Genomic DNA, 17,990 nt, shown 5'->3' on the forward strand with positions numbered 1-17,990 from the left:
ATATGTTCGAAAGTGCTAAATGTTGCATTTTAAATGCAGCAAAAACGCTGCATTATGCAGCTATAGCATTTAGCAAATGTACATTTACGCGAGTTCGAAATCGTATGCTTTTGACAAACAGCCGTGTCTTATTTAGATGCGTGTATATTACGATCAATTCTCACGCAGAAGAGTTTTCGAAGAGCGTTCATGCTATCGCATTTCGCAAATGTACATTTACGCGAGTTCGAAATCGTATGCTTTTGACAAACAGCCGTGTTCCAGTCGGTTATTCAGATCCGTATCTATTACGATCATTTCTCACTCAGAAGATAATAATAATAATAATAGATTGGCGCTTACACATATGTTAGTGTTTGGCCGAGCTTCTCCTCCAACTTGTGGCGTGCGCCTTGATGTTGTCACACAAAGCGGAAGGACCTACAGTTTTACGCCGACTCCGAACGGCGATTGTATTTTTATGAGAAGCTGTTTTTTCATGGCAGAAATACACTCGGAGGTTTGCCATTGCCTGCCGAGGGACGACCGCTGTTAAGAAAAAACCTTTTTCTATATTTTTTGTGATGTGTCTTTGACCAGGGCTTGAACCCAGGTGCTGATGAGTGAAAGCGCGCACTGCTTACCACTACACCACAGCGGCCGAAGAAGATAATGTGCAAAACCCTTACTGAAAAGGAAAAAATAAATTTTAAACCAAAAATTCAATACAAAAACTCGAATTGTTTTAACCATAACCGAAAATTTGTTTGTGTATATATTCATTTGTCGGTGCTGTCAATTAAAATTTCCTCAATTAAATAGGAAAACAATAATGAGAGTTGATCACAAATTGAGCCAGATTTCTATCAGTATCACATCGTTGTTGAATATGCGCCACTTTTCTTTTTCCAAATAATGTAAAATAATAAATCTTGATCGGCGTTGACTGAAACGGAACTAGAAACTGTATACGCGCAAAAACAACCCATACCTAAAAACAGCCCATAGATACGCTTCCCAAGCTCACATTAGTTGTGTTCTTTTACAAATTATCCAGTAACTGAGTTTCTGAGAATTCGCTCTCATAGCACAAAAGTACAAGAACGCAAAACCAGTAATAATTTGCAAGTTTTACGAACAGCTGATTAATTTGTTGTTTATTCGCAGCTAGTTGCTAATAAGACAATGTATATTATGTTTAAATAGGTTTATTTTGTCAATTTCAACTATAAAAACCTCATAAACATTTATTTTATTAGTTTCAATTCCATCCAACAACATGCGATCAGCTGTTTTTCTCGCTTGCAAGTTCTTACTAGCAAAAATTTATCCAGTAAAATCCAGTAAAAACTAGCAACTTCTCCTCAAAAATAAATGTCACTTTTCGCTCTCAATTTCCCCTTTCTTACCAGTTTTTGGGTACAAGAACGGCAAAACGTTGGTAAAAACTGGTACGACTAGCGCGTACAAGAACGCTACTATTCTTTGAAAAAAAGTACCAGAGACGCAGTTAACATTTTTCATAATTTTCAACGGCAACGCTATTTAGAGCAGTACTACTAGCAAATAGTTGACGTGTCTTTTCTATCTCACTCATTCGCATTGATTGTCAATTTTCATTAAATGTAAAAGTGTGCGCAATTGAGGAAGACATTTTTCAATATGCTGTGAAGTTCTTGCAAAATAGTGAGATATCCTTATAAGAATCATAAAAACTCGGTTTGTGACTGTAATTTTGCATAAAAAATATATTATTAATGCATAAATATCGAAAATTAAATGATTGGTAGTAAAATATTGGAAAATTTCCCTTGCCTATTCTACATCGTGTACTTCGTGATTCGTGACGGTCACCATCGTTTCAAGAGCTGTGCTACTTATATGAATTTCGTTGCCGTTTACGTTTTGACCCTTATATTTGTTTTTCCCTATGCACTAATTAATTTCGTGTTGATTTTTCATTGTTGATAATTTTTAGTTTTACGCTTTTTCTCCCCTTAAGTTTTAATATAAAGTGACGGAAAGAAAAAGCAACAGAAAAAGACAAGTAGAAGAGGTGTTAAAAAAGACAAAGGATAAAAATTCATTGCTCGTGTAAAAAAGATTAAAGTAGCCGGAAATAAGCAATTTTTAATCGATTAAGCACAGTAGAGGAAAAGTGAAAATCGCCTATATGGCAAACACGCGTAGTAAAATTGAAGATAAAACGAATCAACGGGAAATTGAAAAAATCTTGTATGCCGACGCACAGGTGTGGTGAAATGAATTTTGCTGCATAATTTTTTGGTAGTGGTCAAGTTTTTGGCCCCCTACGAAAAATTTCCCAAAATGATCGAAAGAATTATCAAACGACGCATATTACTGCCAATCAAATTCATATAAATAACTATTTACACTATCAACTTGTTTTAAAGTTGATGACAAATACTGTTGTCAAAATCCATTTGAATTACCATCTGCGACGTATACTAGGTTGACATACATATAAGTAGATTGTCCTCATTTTTGAGCTTAACTCCTAATCAGTAATAAGAAAAGAGATTAGCCATATCAAATTCGCCACTCGTTAATCTGTAATTATAAAATAATCTCTCACTGGCCTACGAAAACAATCAATCTCGGATTAAACCGATAACTCTTCGGTGTTCAGCATAGTTTTATGCATTATTTTTGCGATGAAATGCCAAATGTAAAGGTGCGGTTAAACGTTGCAATGCATGCGTTTTTCCTACGCATTACGCCGTTAAAATGGAAATGAAAGCTCCGATTNGAAACAATCAATCTCGGATTAAACCGATAACTCCGGTGTTCAGCATAGTTTTATGCATTATTTTTGCGATGAAATGCCAAATGTAAAGGTGCGGTTAAACGTTGCAATGCAAGCGTTTTTCCTACGCATTACGCCGTTAAAATGGAAATGAAAGCTCCGATTCTCAAATTAAGGAGAATTCGGCGTAGTAAGGGTTATAAGAGTTTCGCTACTCCTGCGGCAACACAGAAAGGAGAAATCGATATTGCGCTGAACAATATCGACATGGGTAAATCGTTGTAAAAAATGTATTAAAAATAAATAAATAAAAGTTGCAAACAATAACGTTTTGAATTTTGCTCCTGTTCGGCACGATTGCGATAACCGGGGCAACAAATTTTGAAAAAAGATGGAACTGCAGGAGTTACCAAGGGTTAAAGGTCAAATTCAAACGAAAGCACGGATTTCAAAACATTTGATGACTTTAATACAAAGTACAAATGTTATATACATCTTGTTAAGTTATAGAAACAAATAGTAACTAATAAGTTATACAAATTTTAAACAAACACGTGATTTTTGAAAAATTGTCCTATTGAGAAGGGATTATAACCCTTACTACGCAGAAGTAAACATCCTGCGTTGCCAGAGAAGAGGGGCAGAACTTTTTTCTGCGTAGGCAGCCTTCGGTCGCGCTTAGGAATGATAACTCTTACCACGCAGAATTCTCCTATCTGTGTGTTTTTGCGGAAAGAGGCCGAACTTCTCTGCGTAGGCGGCCGAGTATTTTATTTGCCGTAGAAGAGGGGACCTTGGTTAATTAAATGAATTTAAAATCATGTATTTTTTTTTTCAAAAGAAAAGGTGATTTTATAAAAAAAATTTCGAAATTTTTTACGTTTTTTAGTAGGCTGAAAAATAATATCAATTAGGTACATGAACTGAAATATAAATTAATTATCTTATGTAGTTCATAAGATATTTAAAACAAAAAAAAGCGACTAAAAATAATTTAACACTAAATATCTTTAAAAATAGAAGGCCACGCATTTAAAAGTGTTTATATTTGAAAAGTGGAGGAGCCCAGCTTTCCAATGGCATAGTCAAAATTTGTCACTGCGGTTATCGTTGTCTCCCGGCCTACTCTTTTGTATATACAAAGGTTTTTTTTTTTAATTTGTAGACGTTTGGGGTATAAAACTACCCCGTGATATAGACTGAAGGTTAAGGATTACGGGCCAATCGGACAGTAAATTATAATGAACGAGTAGATAACACGTATCAATTTAATACTGGCAAAGTTCACTTAAACGAAACGGGTTTTTACAATAAATTTTTTAACGGTTTACAAAAATTTTCTATTTTGTGCCCTTAATATTGGCAGAAACCACTTTCGGCCATTTTGGATAATTTTCGGAGAGGACATAAACTGCTCTATTACCTAGTATTTTTTCTTTATATATGTATGTATGTACATATTTATATACTATCGTACGTTTAATAACAAAGAGAATTAATTTACAATTGCAATATTGTGGGAAGACGCAATCAAAGTTTGATCTATTCATATGGCCGGTATACTAGAAACCAGATGGAAATACACATGTAACTTTGCCATTTTTGATAATTCATGTATACATGACTACATACATATGTACATATCGCTCATTTACTTCAATAGTGTTATAACTCTAAAAAGCGAAACTCGAGATAAACGGCTTTATTGTTTTGAATCTACATATAAGAGCTTAAACAGACGGCAGCGTTGATCCGGATCAACTCGGGGAATTAACTGCAGTTGATCCCAGTTAATCCCGATCAACACTGCCGTCTTTTTAAGCCTTTAGTTGCGATCCGTACGAGTCCAGACTAGTCAGAATCAGTCAGATTTTACTGAAAATACATCCCGTACTCGGTTCTCTGACTATTAAGAGGACAAAAAAGAGAGTAAATAAGAAATCAGAACGTTTTAGTCCGAAAATTTTTTGCTGGTAAATGTGTCAAACGATCAGCTGTAGCGTGTTTGACAACCAAATTGTAAACAAAAGAAAAGTGCACTCTGCAAATGCATATTTTAAAGTATTTTATTTAATGTTTAAGCGGATTCTAATGAATTTGAATGTATATTTGGTTATTCACATGTATGAGCTGAGTTTGTTAACACACAAAATAAACAAAAATTTTCAACCAAAAATTGGAGGTTGTATTGTCAGAAGTTACCGTTTTTTACCCGTACTTTTCAGTGTTGCTCTCTCGCTGTGAGCGAATTTTTATTTTTTGACAGTTTTTCTAGTTTTAGACCGAGGAATACGGGATTGAACATATTAAACATGAAGTACCATGTTGACCGAGCTTTGCGTGGAGTGCATATACTTTTTAAAGTTTTCAAGATTTGGATAGCTTTAAAAAAATATTTTAGAAATAAACAAAAAAAAGACAATTGGATTTCGAATCTATTAAGTAAATTCCTTACTCTAAAACTTATGTGGCAACCGTATTCCGAAATACGCTGGAATGAATTTTACTGCCCGTCTCCACAGGATAGAGTTTATATCTTGATACATATGTTAGAATATAAATAGCCAATGGAGACCGCTCATTGCTCTGCAAGAGCAATATATATCAGAGCTGATATATTGTCATCTATTGCCGGCAATTTGGTAGTTTGACAGCTACATTTTCATTTGCACGAAAGCTTCGTGGCTGCAACATTATTATTATCCTTACTAATATTATAAATCCGAAAGTGAGTTTGTTTGTTTGCTACGCTTTCATGCTTTAACTACTCAACCGATCATCATGAAATTTTGTATACTGCTGTCATTTAGCCCAACTTAAAATATAGGATAAACTTAATCTCGATTAGACAAGGGGGCGTGGCACCTCCCATACAAACGAAATATTTCATACTGCATTTCTCAGGAAATATTTTTTGATAGATTACTGGAACTTGGTATGGAGATATATAAAACCATTATCTACTCATGGATGAGAGCTGCCACCTTTTAAAAAAATCAAATTTAACTGTAATTTAGGGAGTTATTTATTTGTAATTTATATTAAAAAATGGATGTCAAGAGGTCTCCTTTGGCTATTTATATTCTAACATATGTATCTCAAATTGAGTTCAGGTGATAAGTTAATTAAAAAGTATGACAATTGAGAAGTTTAAGAAAGTTTTTGTTTGAAAATATTTTGAAGATGGTTAAACAAGGAGGTTCAAAATCTCATTTTTTTAGTCGAGTTTTCTTGAAAAAAATTTAACGCAATGTAGCACGTAGAAATTTCATACACTCAGCGAAGCGGGTGAGGGCGATCTAGTTTTAATATAAAAGCAAAAATTGAGCTGTTTCCTATTAAAATATTTGTAATTATGTACTTGGATGTAAAATAGCCTATAAATACATTTTAAAAGCTATCTTACAAAATCCTTATGTCAAGATATAAAAAGCCCACGCAAATATTGCCACTGATATAACTTATATCTAGCGACCAAAATGACAGCTGGGCAGCAATAAATTTTATCCGTTGGAGACGGCCAGTTACATATCTTGAGCGTATATGTCCTGCGTATACATGAAGAAATGTTGATTGAAATTAACAAAATAAAAATTTGTATTACATAGAAACGTGGCAACACTGATGGAAAATATTTTCTGACCAAAGCTCTCAACAATACCTTTCATTGGATATCCATATTGTGATGTTTTAGATAAATTGTGTAGAATCGAATAAGTGGCAACCTTACACTATTATCCTAAGAGAGAACATTTTGTATATAGGGAAAGGATTATTTAAGAATCCTTTCTTGGTACCCATGAATAGTAATATTTTACCTTTTTTTCTAAACAAAAAATTAAATAAATATGCGATTCAAAATAGTTGGCAGCCCTATTAAAAATATTTTTGAATTAGAAATCTTTAAAATACCTTCAATTTTATACCGATATTATGATGTTTTAATTAATTTGTAACTAATTTCGAATAGGTGGCAACCTTATACGAGTCTTCTCGGAGATAATGCCTATTCAGATAACCTTAAAGTCCAAAATATCGGTGTACAAAATTTCATTAAAATCGTTAAAGCCGCTTCTGAGAACTCTATAAATATATATATATACAAGAATAGCTCGTTTAATGTAATAAGATGCATAACAGAGAAGAAGGGAAAATCGAGCGATTTTATATTACAAATTTTTACTTTGTAATAAAATATTGTTTTACCTTCAAATTTATATATTTTGTAAACTATATTTCGTAATGCCTCACAAAGTATTTTTGGGTAAAGATATACATATATACATATTTATTTAAATTTTCAACGATCTGGCATTACATACACATGTACTTCGCGACCATCGCTCAGCAATTGTGTTTACAGAATATAAACTTATTTAAAGCACACTTTTATATACATTAATTGCTAAATATTTAGTAAAGCAAAGATGTGCATTCATTTGTTTATGAAGAAAGGATGATACATATATTAATAAAAAGAGTGATTAGTGCAGTCGTTATATAAAAGTAAACGTGAAGTAATGGGGAGATTTTAACAACACATAGCTTTAAAACTGTTAGCATTTATACACAAAACGTTGAAGATATCAGTCAATGAGCACTTCCTCATCACCCCTTTTGATTGATTGATTGATTGATTGATTCCCTGAAATGCGAAGTGGTTTATTATTGGAAATCTCAGCCGAGAAGATTTAGCCGTAAATTTGGAGTAAATGATCTATATGTAACCTTTTTTTGTGCTTTACTAGTAGATGACATTGGTCATGATAGCAATTTTGGTACTAAAAACTGAAAGAAAACATGGCTTACCTCGTAAGGTGCTTACCTATTTTCCCAGTGGGTAATAGTGGAGTGGAAACAATATTTTCACATTAGGGCTGTTCCGGATATTGTGCAAATGATTTTTGATTTGTATTTGCAAATTTTATGCTTGCTACCATGCCAACCGTTTTCATTTTATTGTTGGGAATTTACAAATGCACCGAAATATGCAAACCCAAGATCATATCGGGTGAAAAAGTTAAAATTAACATCTATGATGACCGTTATGCCGCAGATGGGTTCCAACAACAGAAAGTAGTTTTTGTGAAAATTGCAGACTGATTTTATTGATTGTAAGCTCTCGATATGGACAACATCCGGGACAGTTGTATTGTTTCCATAAGTAGTGAAACGAACACAATGTCGATTCATAACTTCTACTTTGTTTTTATAAGCAGCGAAGAGGTATGTTTCTGCATTACTTCCAAATGGAAAATATCCATATTTTCCTTGAGGACACACATATACGTACATATGTATATAGGAATGTTTGTGTTATTTTTTATGTACAACAGTACTAGCAACAACAATAATTTGATTTGAACAATTTGAAGTGTACAATAAATATTAAAGAATACGAAACAACATCTATAGGAAGAGAAAACTTCAACATCACCAATATCGCCTAATAGCATCAAAAGAAAAACGAGAGCCCAGCCACCAGACGCCGATAAACAAGAAGTACCAACGAAAAAACCGATGCATACCTTCAGTGAAACCGGTGCCGGTGTACCGGCTTTTTTAGCCAAGCTTTGGCGTCTAGTGGATGATCCGGATACCAATCACCTGATTTGCTGGAGTAAAGTAAGTCGAACTTAAAATGAAAAAAAAATTACTTGAGGTTTGTGCCAAAATGTACGCATGTATGTATTTTCTTAGTACACCTTAAAACGTTGTAACTGGACTGCTCAGTCCGCTTTAAACCGGTTTTGTGTGGATAAGAGGGGGAGAGTGTTCGAGTTTGCCTCGTCCATTTCACACCGCCAAAAACGCGGATTGACTGTGGACTGACACGCAAACATAGACGTTCACGTATACAAAACTGAAACATGTTTTCGGTCGACTGCCCAGTCCAGTGTGCGTTCGAGGTGTGGATTGCTCAGGCCGATTGAGCAGTCTAGTACGCGGAAGCTCAATACATTTACGAAATGCCTTGGAAAAGCTGTTTGCACAGTCCCCGGTGAACTCTCACTCCAAATTTTGAGAAAGGGGGTATATTTGATATAAAAATAGGGTGATCCATCTAGACCTTATATTAATGGTTTTTTTTTGTTTTTCAATAAAATTAAAAAATTTCCTAATTCGGCTTAAATCTATCTTTCATCTGTATATAAATATTATATCGCTAATTTTTAAAGCCCCTATATAACAAAAAAATCGTAATTTTTCATGTAATTGGGGTGTTCACAGTTCGTTCCAAATTGTGTCTGAAATGTAGACGTCTACATTTCAGACACAATTTGGAACGAACTGTGAACACCCCAAATGAGTTGTTTAATTTATTACAGTTACAGTATTGAGAAAATTGGCGGCAGGTATTAGAAATTATCTAAAGCGAATCTTTGGAAAACGAAATCGCCTCAATTATAAATACATTTGTATGTGTGTAGGTACATTATGGTGCATCACTAAAACAAGTTGCGTTTTTTTCCATCGGAATTGTTCAATTTATAATATTTTAAGACTCGCTAAAATATATCGGAGAAATATTAAGATTAACGTGAGCAAGACCGTTTCGAGTATACCTCCAAAAATGTCATTGTTTTGATTCCGTTGTTAAAATTAGTGAAGATTTTTCTGCTGATCTTTTAAACGTATATACATACTTTGAACATTTTTTATTCCAAAATATAATGGCAGCATGTGTATATACTTGTTCTACAAATTTTTTAGGATGGTCGAAGTTTCATAATACAAAACCAAGCCCAATTTGCACGCGAACTGTTGCCGCTGAATTATAAGCATAATAATATGGCAAGTTTTATAAGACAGCTAAACATGTGTAAGTATGATGTTGTGTATAAAAGAGTAATATTGTATTAGAGTCCTTGCTCTTCAGATGGATTCCACAAGATAACTTCAATTGACAATGGTGGCTTGAAATTCGATCGTGATGAAATGGAATTTTCACATCCTTGCTTCAAACGCAACTGCCCATTTTTGCTTGAACATATTAAACGTAAAATTGCAAACACAAAAAGTTTAGATGACAAATCTGGTTTGAAGCCTGAGGCCGTTACGAAGGTACTTCAAGATGTTAAGGCAATGCGTGGACGTCAGGACTCACTAGATTCCCGTTTTTCGGTAATGAAACAGGAAAATGAGGCGTTATGGCGTGAAATAGCGTCGCTACGACAAAAACATGCCAAGCAACAGCAAATAGTAAATAAAGTAAGTAATTTTTTTCTGCAGCTCACCTCCTTCGTGTTCTCACCGGTTCCCCTTTTCGTTTTCAGCTCATACAGTTTTTGATTACAATTGTACAACCATCGCGCAACATGACCAGCGTGAAACGCCATATGCAGTTAATGATTCATGATACCCCGGAGAATGCAAAGCTACGCAAGAAAAGCGAATCTGAATCCGAATGCGGTCCAGTTATTCATGAACTCGGGGAAGAGCTTCTTGATGAAGTAACCGATCCCGATATTGATTTAATGTAAGCTCACTGTTGAAACAGATGAGGGTTAAAGCTTAAACAGACGGCAGAGTTGATCCAGATTAGCTCGGACTTAATCCGGATTACTGCAGTTAATTCCCGAGTTGATCCGGATCAACGCTGCAGTCTGTTTATGCTTGTATGTATTTTATTCATTGCTTATTTGTAGGGAGGCAGCAAGTCCATATGGTAAGCTGACACCAGCTACTGATGTCGAAAGCGGTGGTTCACCTCTAAATATGGAGCGTCCCCATTCGAGCATTAGTATGATATCGCAACATTACGAATACTCGAATCAGAGCGCAGAAGATGCTGTTAATACAGCAATGAATGCCGCTGGTGGCATGAATTTAGGTGGAAGCGACGCTACCAGTGCCATGTGCTCGCAGAAAGTAGGAGCAGGCGCGGATTCGTCAATTAAACAGTCCGTAAATCCTGATGGATCGCATATTTTCTATCACGTCACTGAGGTTCCTGATGCTATAGATGTGCATCAGAATGACAATTTGCCGTCAGCATCACCAAATTATAGCGAGGAAAACGTACTGACCACGCCCATGGTGCGGGAACAAATGGCGCGCTCGAAGCAGCTTAAACAAAGAAACAAGCGACGTCGCAAACAGGCTGATGCTGAGGGAGAAGCAGCCGGCATCACAACAACATCGACCACCCAAAATACTGGTGCAAAACGCCTATCACCAACACTGATTAAGTCCGAAAAGATCGATCCAATGTCATTTTTAAATGTGTTCACAGAGGATCAACTCATGGGACCCGAAAATCGCCACATTTCGTCAACTCTTAAAGATGAATCTCATTCATCGAACGGAAGCAATTCTGGTATATTGAATACTGGTAGCATAGTCACTGCTGCAATGTCGCCAACGGGCCCTGTTAATGACGACGCATTACTCGTCCGTGGATCCCAAACAACAAACTTCTACAATCCAAATGAATTTATTACTCCTGAAATGCCTGCTGATATATTTGAGGTAGGCGCACCTTATATGATAATCAAAACATTTAACGGTAAATATTCGCGAATCGTAGGAATCGTCATTAATATCTTCTGAACCGAGTGGCTATAATCAGCAGCCGCATCACCCTCAAAAACAGCAACAGCAGGGCCAATTAGGACGTTCAACGGTAAATAGTGGCAAGTTCTCCTCGTTTGTAGCGCGCAATAACAACAATGGCAACGGCGCGGCATCACCGTCAAACGGAGCTTCGACATCTGCCGCAGCCGCCGCCATTGCTGCTGCTGCTAATCAATTTTCCAACGGCGGCAAGCAGGCCAGCAACAGTGGTACTCTTGTTTCCTCACAACGAAAGAGTACTAATGGCAACAATATGTCTTTAACCAAATATAAAAATGGTGGCCCTGGCAATGAAGAAATTATGAGGTTGAGTACTACCGAGGGTCATCTTAGTTACCCAAAAAGAATTCATGAAACTAATGTATTTTATTCATTTTTGCTTATGTTCGCTTAGGGATGAAGTTAATGGCCACTTGGATAATGTTCAGGATGAATTGGAATCGCTTAAGGATTTACTGCGCAGTGATGGCTATTCATTGGATGCCAACACTCTTTTGGGCGTAAGTATTTACAAAATTGGTATTGAAATGATAGTTGTTCACTGATTTGTTGTTGTAACAGCGTTAAACATATGGGTGTTTCCATGAAAATGTAAATTGAAATTGCAAGTAAATGGATTAAAAATTTCGTATTCAGTTGGAAAATAAGGTTATGTAAACGCGAAACGGTGAAGAACTGAACTAAATTATATACGTATCGGTGGGCCTCTACAATAACGACGAAATTGAAAATAAGTAAAATAAAGCTTACTAACGTAAAGTGGTGCATGTCTCTAATCTGTGTCTTATGCATCTGTTATCTTTACTACTTACTGTAGGAATTCATACTACCTACTTTAGTAGGGATTATACAAGGATTAAAGACATGAGCCACTTAAACATTAGTAAGGGATATTAGTAGTAGCGGATATTATTTTTTGAATTTGAATGTGTCGGTATTGCAGAGGACCTCGATATGTATTATTACTAATAATTTATTAGTAAATGTATGGGGGAAAATCGATCATGTCCGTTATCACATTTTAATTCAAAATAAAACCAACCACGAATTGCTTGTGATTAGATATGAATTGCTTATAATGGTCCGTAACTTTACTTTATTTAAAGAATGTTTAACAAAGGAAAGCCTCACAGGATTCGCAGAGTTTTGCCTAATCTTACATGAACTCTGAACCAACTTCTGTTTTTGTCACGTCCGTTTTGGCCTCTATCCGAACCATATCCGAAGTCTTATGACTTTTTAACCAACTTCACAAAAAGGAGAAAGGTTATCAATTCGTCGAAATATTTTTTTTTTTATGTATGTTACCGCATAACTTTGGACCACTTTAACCGATTTCTATAATTCTTTTTTAAAGAAAAGGGTTATCTCACAGTTGGTCCCATATTAATTTGGTTTAAATCGGATCATAAAGAAATTAACTATAATCTTAAATTTTTATATGAGAATTCGAGTCGGTTTTGTTTTTTGCTTAAAAATTACTTGTTCATTTCTTTATTCAGCACTTTTCCGAGAATAACATCAAACATAAAATATGCATTGAAAGGGAAATGCAATAAGTACAAATTTTTTTATATATTGCAAAACAACAATAAATATGGGTGGGAGCGTACCATGATCCAGTTATTCAAAAATTGTACTATGTGGTCGTAGTAAGTATATGAACAGAAACGATACTTGTCTATTAACATTTCGTAAAGTCGCGTGCTCGCCGTTATTTGTAAAATTTTTTGTCGATTTTTTCACATGTTAGTAAATTTTTGATATCTTACTATTTACGATTATGATTTCTCTTTTTTACTATGAATAAATAACGTACACAAACAATACAATCATGAACGAAACTGCTTTATGTCCACAAAAAATAAATGCATGAAACCCTTTAAACGATTTTTCTGATGTATGTATCCAGACCGGAGATGTCACAAATACGAATCCAAGTAACCGAATTTCCCTCTCATCACAACTGGATGGGGACTTTCTTACCAAGGTCAGCCACTTATTGAAGTTTTCATTTTAATTATTCTTCCGAGTCTGAGCTGCATTATGGCTGCAAATGTGTGATTGGAAAAGCAAAAAATAATCTAAAGTTCTAAGCCATTATAGATTTATAATGTGGAAACCGAAAATAGTTCGTGGAAAAATATGATAAATACTTACATGAAGTTTAACTCTATTTTTCCACTAAAGGTTTGCTTTTCCTAAAACTTGGTTAAACTCTCACACACTTAATACCTGAAACGCAATTGGGTCGTCAAAGAAGCACTTGGAAACCTTTCAAAACCATCCGCCAAATTTAAAATATTTTACTTAATGTTTTGTTTCTTTCAGCTTTTCAATGATTCCGACATTTTAGGACCCTATGGTTTGAACTTTATCAACGAAGCGAACAATGATAAGAAGGGTAGGTGCCAACAATGTTTTCAAAATGAACACAAGTTTATAACGTGCGGTTCATCATTTTAATTTTTATTTTTCTTTTCACTAGGCTCAGAGCTTATGTCCTACCAACCCATGTATGACTTATCTGATATTATCGATATCAATGATAAAAACGAGCTAGAAGGTAGTTTCATTTCTATTCATTTAATTAACAGATCTAAATGATTATTTTCTTTTCAGCTGTTGACCAAACGAATAGGCCTAGCAGCTCGCGTCAATTGCAACAGGTTGAGCAGCAGCAAAGGGAGCCACCTAGCGTCCTCAATACACCGTACAATGACTATTTCACCAATACAGTCGAACCCGTTGGTACACTTAGGAAAAGTGAACCAGCACCCATTGGCAACCAAAAAACAAAGGACCTTAATTAAGACACTGTCGATACTTTGTACATGAAATTAACACCGGCGTACATGATGTAACAAGACGAGAAAATTAATTCCATTGAAATTTCTTCTTGTTTGGTTTTATCACAAAAATATGCATATATACATACGTATATATACGTATATATGTATATGTACATATTTGTAATTTCGTTACCATTGGGAAAAGGAAAAACCCAAATATTTTTTACATGCTAAAATTGAATAGCATTTCCACGAGTTTTTATATTTTTACAACTTGGCAGGTTTTTAAAATTAATGCTATAATTAAATGTGGGTTCAAAACCATTACTTTTCATGGAACTTTTGTATACATATGCATACATACAAATATACATATTCAGGCAGGTTCTGCAATTCACTTCCGAGTGAATTTGAGTCGGATTCGCGTAGAATTCAAATTGGCAGGGGTTGAAATTCACTCGGAAGTGAATTGCAGAACCTGCCTGATTATCCTTATCTCTATTATTCTTGTTATGCACTTACAATACATAATACATAATATATAGTAAGTTTATTAACATTTTATCGTCCTTAACAAGTTACTTTTCAATCAAATCAACACTTTTATGTGAGAATAATTTTGAAATGCTTTTTTGTTTTTGCTAAATTTAAAGATTCAAGTCATTGCGATATATCATTCTATTATTGGTGGAGACGTGTTGAATAAATGTGTTGACGACTGCTTCTATGATCCAAAAACTCCTTTATTTTTAGAACAAAAAGAAGATCAGTTTACCATACTTTTATTGATTAGCAGGAAACGGATTTTAAGGACCTAAAAACCTATAAAAAAGCCAAAATAAAATAACGAAATAGGCTGGAAAAGGCAAAATAAAATAGCGAAATAGGCAGGAAAATGCATTAGAAATAGCAAAGAAAGCAATAAAAAAAGACAAAAACTGAAAAATAACTTTGGTTTACAGGAAAAATGTTCAACGGACGCCACTACATAGCCAATTCCTATAAAGAATTGCTCGCTGATTCCGAAAATCGAGTTACTTTTTATTCTACGGATAAGTTCTCGAGATATTTTCAGGTGTACAAGGCGTAAGAGTAACATTATTTCCTGCTCATTTTTCATACAAAAAATCTTTGTGCATTTTCATATGACCACTTATTACTTCTTTATTTTCCCATCGATTTACTTCATTATCAACTTGATTTTTTGTAACAGAATAGGCTTTAACAAAGCCTTGAATATTCTAAACGTGCGCTCGTCGTGAGTTGATACAAGTGTCGCCCAATTTAAATATGGAACGTTTGAAAACTTTTATTTATCAGGAATAAGGCATTTTCCTCGCTATGATCACTTTTTTAAAGGTCATAAAATAGGCAAAAAAGGCAAATATCTTAAAAAAGGCAAAAAAGGCGACATCAATTGTATATATGGAATCAGGGCGAACTAAATCGTGGACATACTCAATCGAATATACTCTTTCTCTTTAGCAGAAAAAAAGGCAAATTCCATAAAATCCGTTCCCTGTTGATTAGTTTCAAACTTTTTTCAACAATAGCGCGATTATGGTCCCAACCATTTCACTTAACACATTTTTTAATTTTACGGAGTTTGCGTTCGGGGTATACTTATATACCTTTTTAAATTGAAATTATTATTTATGATACGAGATAGAGAATGGACCATATACACCAACAACGTAACTTGAAATATCGATACCAGTTACGGGTTAATTAAAAAAAGTGTAACTATAGGTTTGACTAGTGAAAAATTAAAAACAAACGCTATAAGAAAAAAGTGCTAAATCAAATTCAGCCTAGCTACAGGAGGGAGAATTATAGTTTTGGAAAACAGAGACAAAAAAAAACAACTTTATATAAATGGTTTAAATGTTTATATATTTTAAATTTCGATGAATATTACATTTATCTATATAGTTTTATATGTCTATACATTTGGAGGAAATACTAGTAAAACTAAGTAAAACCAAAATTTTTTTATCGGATCGTTTTCATTTAATACATTTTATTCTCATTGTAAATTAAATCCATTTTGTCCCTCATTAATAGATTAACTTTGATCATTGTACTTGGCATCTTTGAGTATTTTAGCGAACTCAAACTTGACACGCTCCCGCTCTGCACGGGCCATATTACGCAAGCTATCAACCAGTGATAGGCAATATAGTTCGATGGGATCATTAATGGGCGTTAGAACTGGAAATGGCGCCGGCATCGACTTTCTCTTTGTAGCATTAGACACGATATCGTTTGGTGTGCTTTTATCGACAGAATCAACATCATTTTGGTGCCCCAGCGTAGATGATGTAGCTGTTTGCTTTGGTATTGGATTCAAAGATGCTTCACCATTAGAAGCAAAAGTCTGATCATTGCCCATAACGACGATCGGCGCTAGCGACAAAGGACTTGAAGCATGTGATTGCATCGGTGATGGTGGACATATCGCGATTTGCGTATGAGAACTATCGCCTTCAGGAGTTGCGAAAACGTTTGGAGGTGGTGTTAATTTAACTTTATGTTGTGTTGAAGCATCCGTCCGTGGTTCACTCGACTTTTCCGATTTGAATGCTGTAGGCAGTTCCGTTAGAAGTTGATCATCTTCATAGCATTCATTAGTTCTTGTGGAAGACAATTTTTCGTTCTCATAAATTTGAAGAGGCGGCCTAGAATGATCAATATGATAGTCCATAGGATCGTACTCCATTGGTGTGTTGTCGTCGTCGCTGTGCTCGATTTCAATGATTTCATAGGTGCTGGCATTCTGTGGATCCGCGTAGAGATAGCTATTGCTATCATTATCGCTGGAATCAATGTTTTTAAATCAATAACCAATATCAGAAAAGGGATGGTTATACTTACGAGCTGGAGTACTTCTTATAAGTTTGTGCTGTATTCTGCAGAAATGATAAGTCTTCGGTAAACCGTCGTTTGCGTATATTCGCATTTGCCAATCCGGTTTCCAAGCTTTTGAGTTCTTGCAAGTAATTGTATCGTATGTTTTTCCATTTCGTTTGAAGAAATTTTGCTGCCCGCAATATATGTATGTAAGTAAAAATGTTTTAATATACATAATATGTGTATGTATGTACATACATTCAAATGTATGATAAAATCGCCGGTTGCAATACTATGGGCATGTTCGAGGCACGTAATAAAAGCGGCAATACTGCAGCCCTGATGAAAATTTACAATACTGTTGCAACTTTCCAACTGATAAAACGTTGCTAGAAATTCACACCAAATGGGATACTTTAATAATTCGTGCAATACTGCGGTTGTGATTACATCTCGAACGAGCCCTATCTATACACATACATACTATGTATACATGTATGAGACAAATCAATAAATACGTACACGGTGTTCGAAGCTCCGCAGCAATACGATCCCAAATCGCAACTCTAACTTGGTAGCGTCTGTAGTGCTCGTGGCTCACATCATAAATGGCCGGATTATCACGCACCAAGCGGATCAGTTTATCATCTAAAATAATATGTGTTTTAAATTGCAGTTAAATTTTTAATTGCAGTTTGTAAAAACTCACCGAAGTCTGGTCCATTAGTTTCACGCATTCTGTTAGAATTATCACTAGTTTTTGTTATTGTAGTAATTAAAATTTCTTTCGAGCAACGATTTTTAAAAACTACTTTTCAGTGCAGAACAACGTCACCTGCGTCCTTTTAACTTCCTTTTCATGTTATTGTGTATTGTGTGCGCATGTCCTCATCGCATGTCCTATGTCCTTCGGCCCTGCATTACCCGCCTTGCACTGCTGTACCGACTTTTCGTGTTTTCCATTTTGCTGTCATCCTAATCGGTTTGGGCCATGAACCACAAATACAAGATCACGTAAGAACGCG

General features: G+C 35.1%; 2 protein-coding genes across 18 annotated transcripts; one reads left to right on the forward strand and one right to left on the reverse strand.

Annotated features, from left to right (window-relative positions):
* Positions 1-1,584: 1,584 nt before the first annotated feature.
* Positions 1,585-14,215, forward strand: Hsf (Heat shock factor). Of its 17 annotated transcripts, none has more exons than XM_017618433.1 (13): positions 1,585-1,665; positions 1,982-2,230; positions 8,162-8,371; positions 9,461-9,569; positions 9,627-9,958; positions 10,024-10,226; positions 10,396-11,218; positions 11,277-11,641; positions 11,718-11,823; positions 13,236-13,313; positions 13,655-13,727; positions 13,812-13,889; positions 13,946-14,215. In XM_017618433.1, the coding sequence occupies exons 2-13, from the start codon at positions 2,153-2,155 to the stop codon at positions 14,134-14,136; spliced, it is 2,646 nt and encodes an 881-aa protein (XP_017473922.1). In that variant the 5' UTR covers positions 1,585-1,665; positions 1,982-2,152; the 3' UTR covers positions 14,137-14,215. The 17 variants fall into 17 exon arrangements, with proteins under 17 accessions (XP_017473922.1, XP_017473921.1, XP_017473935.1 ...); XM_017618432.1 differs by having other exon boundaries at positions 1,593-1,698; XM_017618438.1 differs by adding an exon at positions 7,966-7,972 and having other exon boundaries at positions 1,598-2,230.
* Positions 14,216-15,584: 1,369 nt separating this feature from the next.
* Positions 15,585-17,990, reverse strand: Dlip3 (Dorsal interacting protein 3). Its single transcript, XM_017618449.1, has 4 exons — positions 17,675-17,990; positions 17,488-17,613; positions 16,990-17,155; positions 15,585-16,931 (listed from the first exon to the last, which is right to left on the reverse strand). Exons 1-4 carry the CDS (start codon positions 17,700-17,702, stop codon positions 16,181-16,183), a joined length of 1,071 nt encoding a protein of 356 aa, XP_017473938.1. The 5' UTR covers positions 17,703-17,990; the 3' UTR covers positions 15,585-16,180.

This window comes from Rhagoletis zephyria, unplaced genomic scaffold (assembly GCF_001687245.7).
Source record: "Rhagoletis zephyria isolate East Lansing unplaced genomic scaffold, Rhagoletis_zephyria_1.1 Rzeph_scaffold_01628, whole genome shotgun sequence".
NCBI classification, from domain to species: Eukaryota; Metazoa; Arthropoda; class Insecta; order Diptera; family Tephritidae; genus Rhagoletis; species Rhagoletis zephyria.

Coding starts and splice junctions, on each gene's coding strand:
- Dlip3 (XM_017618449.1), bottom strand. CDS start 17,702: ATGCGTGAAACTAATGGACCAGACTTCG. Junction 17,614..17,674: donor AACTAATGGACCAGACTTCG/GTGAGTTTTTAC, acceptor ATATTATTTTAG/ATGATAAACTGATCCGCTTG. Junction 17,156..17,487: donor TGCGGAGCTTCGAACACCGT/GTACGTATTTAT, acceptor TATTGCGGGCAG/CAAAATTTCTTCAAACGAAA.
- Hsf (XM_017618433.1), top strand. CDS start 2,153: ATGGCAAACACGCGTAGTAAAATTGAAGATAAAACGAATCAACGGGAA. Junction 8,372..9,460: donor ACCTGATTTGCTGGAGTAAA/GTAAGTCGAACT, acceptor CAAATTTTTTAG/GATGGTCGAAGTTTCATAAT. Junction 13,314..13,654: donor ATGGGGACTTTCTTACCAAG/GTCAGCCACTTA, acceptor TGTTTCTTTCAG/CTTTTCAATGATTCCGACAT.